General features: G+C 37.2%; 1 protein-coding gene across 1 annotated transcript; it reads left to right on the forward strand.

Moving 5' to 3' along the window:
* The first annotated feature begins 287 nt into the window (after window positions 1-287).
* Window positions 288-4,300, forward strand: LOC113086626 (uncharacterized). The gene is made up of 4 exons (XM_026255467.1): window positions 288-602; window positions 762-948; window positions 1,128-1,255; window positions 1,349-4,300. The coding sequence occupies exons 1-4, from the start codon at window positions 333-335 to the stop codon at window positions 1,664-1,666; spliced, it is 903 nt and encodes a 300-aa protein (XP_026111252.1). The 5' UTR covers window positions 288-332; the 3' UTR covers window positions 1,667-4,300.
* The last annotated feature ends 550 nt before the right edge of the window (window positions 4,301-4,850 follow it).

Below are 4,850 nucleotides of genomic sequence, written 5' to 3' on the forward strand. Positions count from 1 at the left end.
TGAAATTTTTTCATACTTCGGGACAGGTGGTGTATTTTGCTGTTGAATTTATATACTTTTTATCTGTATTTTTCTCTTTCTAAGGAACATTACTATGATGGCGAAAGCGGTACTGGGTACTTGGCATGGAGAATCAAAACTATACAGAGAGGCTTAGCTAAAGAACGACGTGCATCATTTGAAGGTACAAGTTGAAAATCTCCTACCTTTTTTTTTTTTTTTTTTATAAATATTTTTTTTGTCATCTTTCATGGGAGTTCTGTTGCTACGAATTTGCCTTTTTAAGATTAAACTTCGTTTATCATTCTTTAAGCAGTGTTGAAGCTTTTAAAATGTTTTGTTGTTCATCAAAAGGAACATCTACTGAAGGGGGGTCTGGTGGACCAACTGTAAGACGTCAGTCAGAGTTTAATTCAGAGACCATGTTGAGTGAGGATGAATGCAAGAAAGCAATTGCATTCATGAGCCATTCTTCTGATGAGGACGCCATCAAGAAGAAAATGAAATTGACATTCGACTATCGCCGCAACATGGTTCTTGACCCCATGCAGTCAAGTGATATATTGACGGTCTTTCCACGATTCAAAGACATTAAAGGCTTGGTAAAGTGTTTATAATCATAAGTTTTTATCAATTTAACATTACAACAAAATTTAATGATGTCCAAATATGTTTATTCAATGCATATATGGGTTTATATAATTATTTGTCTATTACTTAGAACAAAATATTTTGGGTCATCCTTTTCTGCCTCTTCTTAGATTGAGCAAGACTTTGTTCTGATGTTTGGAGAAGGAGTTTCAGGAAAGCTACTGGAGAACTGGACCACTGCATTCAAGAAAAAAGTGATTCAGCAGTGCAAAAAGCTTCCCAGCACCAGTGATTTGGAAGAACTTCTACTAGCAGCTGAATCTCCTACTGGTGACTCAGAAGAGGGTGCTAATTTTGGTAAGATGTTTAAGATACATTTTTCACTTGAAATATTAATTTGAAATAGTATTGAACAAATTTTCCAAGGAACTTGAAGGTGAACGATTTAGTCCCCATACTTTTTTTTTTTTTATGTTCTCAAACTTCCAGTTTGTATTAGTGGTCAAATTTTTCTTACATAATGTGTGTTTAAACAGTTTGGGACAGTGAACTCGCTTCAATTATACTTCTGTTGCATCTGATCCCACCTTCTGCCCAAGGCCGGAAAAGACCAGGAAAGGTATCTGCCTCTCAAGCAGAGAAACACCTTGTTGTCTTTAAGAAGGTTTGTTTTTGTTTTCTTCTTCTTTTCTTTGTTCTTCTGTTTAATTTTTAACACATTGGTGATAGTTCTCTTGCATTTGCTTGGTTTTCTCAGAGTGGAACAAACATTGAGGAGCATCTTCGAGAAATTGCAGCTATTGCTCAGCCCTACCTCCTGGCCGTGGGACCTCAGAAGAGTTCAATTCATCAGTACTTCATCATTCTTGATCAGCATGCCATTCCATGCAAGTCAGCCTCTTCTCTTGGTGCTTTTGACGAGCTGTTTAAGGCACACTTTGTTTTTGGCACCTCTTACAACATTATGCTACACAACATGTACACTTTCATTCAGACCACGGTGTACAACATAGATGTTGGCAAAGTGAAAGAGAGTCCTCGTGTTGCTGAGGTTAGAGCAAGGTTGCTTAGTTAGGTGCCTAAAGTTTTTCTGCCCTCATGAAGTGTTTCGTTTGTCAGGCTGAGTTATCTGGTTCAAAAATACTTCTCAGGCATCTAAGATTAGTTCATGGTTTTGTTCCTGGAAAGAATCTTCGCCTTAAATGTGTAGAGACAGGATGTAGTTCTGTGTTTGGTACTTTTTCAGGTTTTAGGAAACATTTGCATATAAAACATACTGAGCAAAGTGACCAGAATTCTGATACCATTGACAACAGTGAGACTGCTGAGGCAGAAGGACAAATGAGTTCTCAAACATTTGATCAGATTGGCAGTGTTGGAGAGGTAGCCACAACATCTGTATTGTTAATGTCAAATAAGAGTACTTTGGATATGTGTGCTTCAGCTGTTGCGCAACTAAAAGTTGCTGGGTTAAGTCAGTCTGCTGTAAGTGGTTTTGTTTCATCTATGGAGGAAATTGTTTTTGAGATTCACAGTCAGGCCAAGGATGCAGCTTTGCTCTGTCTGCCTCCACATGACATTGCTACTAAAAGGAAAATAGAAAATTCAATTGAACATTTGGAAAATCCATTCACTTTATTGAATTCGGAAGCCAAACGAAAGCGACTCTTTACAGAGAAATGGGGAACTGTTGAACCAACTGAAATAGTGCTTGGCACAAGATTTGACAGCAGAAGAAACAAAACCACAGGAACATTTGATCAAGTTGTTGTAACAGATAAATTTGCTTATATTCCCATTTTAGAAACCCTAAAGGCCATTTTACAAAATCGGCATCTTACTGATTTGTTTAAACCCAGGCATGTTCCAAAGGAAGGCGTTTATTTTGACTTGAGTGATGCAGCACATTTCAAAAGTAATCCTTTGTTTTACACTGACAAAGATGCCTTACAAATTCAGTTATTTTATGATGATTTTGAGACCGCTAACCCTTTGGGTTCCAAAAAAGGTATACACAAATTGGGTGCTATCTATTTTACATTAAGGAATTTCCCCCCCATTTTTAACTCCTCATTAGATAATATTCATTTATGTGCCCTCTTTCATGCACAGGATATAAGACGGTATGGTTTTAATTCTATAATCGAGCCTTTAGTAAATGATCTAAAAGTGCTTGAGATTGAGGGAGTAAAGAATCCAGTATGTGGAAGTTGTATTAGGGGTACAATTGTTCAAGTCACAGGGGATAACCTTGGCTTACACAGCTTATTAGGGTTTCTGGAGTCATTTGGGGCTCAATATTGCTGTCGTTTCTGTGTTCTTGAAAAAGATCGCTTTCAGTTTGTGTTTTCCGAAGATAGCCCTGAGGTTGTACTAAGAACAACTGAGATGCATGCTCTGCACTGTAAAAGATTACAGGACGACTCTACACTCCCTCATGTTTATGGCGTCAAACGGGTCTGTTTGTTAAATTCACTGAAGTATTTCAACACAGCCAACAATTTTGCTGTGGATATAATGCATGACATTCTCGAAGGTGTCGCTCAGCTAGAGGTAAAACTTGTTTTGCAGTACATTCAGCATAATTTTCTGAGTGCTGATGATCTTGCTGGTAGAATACATGCTTTTGATTATGGTTACAATCAGCAGAAGAACCGTCCTCCGTCAGTCAAATTGTTTGGTGGAAGCAACGATTTGGGTTTAAATGCCATACAATCTTGGTGCTTGTTGCGCAACATGCCACTGTTATTTGGTGATTTAGTGCAGAGAGATGATAAACACTGGTGTCTTTTGCTTTTACTTCTGCAGATTGTTAACATTGTATTCTCACCAGTCCTAACAGAAGGTACGACCATTTATCTTAAACATTTAATAATTGAACATCACCAGTTATTCAAAAAATTATTTCCCGAAAAAAATCTTTTACCAAAGCATCACATAATGATACATTACCCACAGTGTATAAGAAAATTGGACCAATTCTGCACATGTGGTGCATGCGTTATGAAGCTAAACACAAATTTTTTAAAACTCAATTAAAAAGCTTCAAAAACATCACCAAAACATTGGCCAACAAGCACCAGAGTTGTATGGCAATGCACTGGGAGTCTTTTAGCCAGTACAGATTGACTCTTGGTCCAGGGAAGATGGTGGAACTCTGTGAACTTAAAGGTGGCATGGAGATGGCTTCCAAACTAGGAGTGGATATATCAGAACGTGTCTATTCTGTAAAATGGATCAAACATCATGGCACAGAGTATCGCCCTGATTTTATTATCTGTACTGAAGTAGCATGTGAGATGCCAGTGTTTTATAAGATCAAGACTATTGCTGTGAAAGATGAAAATGTACTTTTATGTGGAACATTGATGGAAACACTCTGTTTTGATGACCATTACCATGCATTTTCAGTCAGACTGCATCCAGACAGAGTTCTAAAGTCAGTGAATGTTAACGAGCTGTGTTATTTCAAACCATTTGATCTCCAAATGAAGTATGGTACAACAGATTCTGCGCTGCATATAGTGCCCTATTGCCATTTTATGCAGATGTGATGTTTTTTTGTGAATGTATTTTAAACCTGACCATGTTTTAATAAATGTTTTAAATGGTACATTGAAGTTGTTTTCTGTTCTGTTCTCTGGAGTTATTTGATCAGCATTTTAACCTATAGCAACACCAAATGGGTTTTAAAAGTGTACTCCCTGAGTGGGATTTGTTTTTCACTAAGAAAATTTAAATAAACTCTACAAAAGTTAAGTAATAACACTAATTGGTGTTAATTTCCCCTAAGTGTTAAATTGTGGTAACACTATCCAGAGTTAAATTAGTTTAGTGTTAAATTGTGGTGACACTATTCAGAGTTAAATTAGTTTAGTGTTAAATTGTGGTGACACTATTCGGAGTTAAATTACTTCAGTGTTAAATTGTAACAACACTATTCAGTGTTGAGCAGTGTTAATTTTTAACTCCAAAAAGAGTTAATTTTACTCTGAAAATTGAACACTGTGACGAGAGTCATTTTATCACTAATTCTGAGTGGGACCAAATACACTCGGGTCCAGTGTTAAATTTAACTCTTAAAGAGTTAATTTAACACTACAAAATTTACTGTGCAGATGTGCAATAATTCTGGGCAAATGCAGAGCTGGCCATCAGCCTGCGCATTCAGAAGTATAAATTGAAGAAGTCTGCGTCCGCGCTGGCCGTGTACGCGTCCGGATTGCTCATGCGGAAAGTATAACACAGGCATTACAATC

This window comes from Carassius auratus, unplaced genomic scaffold (genome assembly GCF_003368295.1).
Source record: "Carassius auratus strain Wakin unplaced genomic scaffold, ASM336829v1 scaf_tig00043656, whole genome shotgun sequence".
Lineage (NCBI taxonomy): Eukaryota > Metazoa > Chordata > Actinopteri > Cypriniformes > Cyprinidae > Carassius > Carassius auratus.

Bases quoted from the DNA above. Each gene is read 5' to 3' on its own strand.
- LOC113086626 (XM_026255467.1), top strand. From the start codon at position 333: ATGTTTTGTTGTTCATCAAAAGGAACATCTACTGAAGGGGGGTCTGGT. The intron at 603-761 runs GTAAAGTGTTTA...GCCTCTTCTTAG, and splicing joins TCAAAGACATTAAAGGCTTG to ATTGAGCAAGACTTTGTTCT. The intron at 949-1,127 runs GTAAGATGTTTA...GTGTTTAAACAG, and splicing joins AGAAGAGGGTGCTAATTTTG to TTTGGGACAGTGAACTCGCT.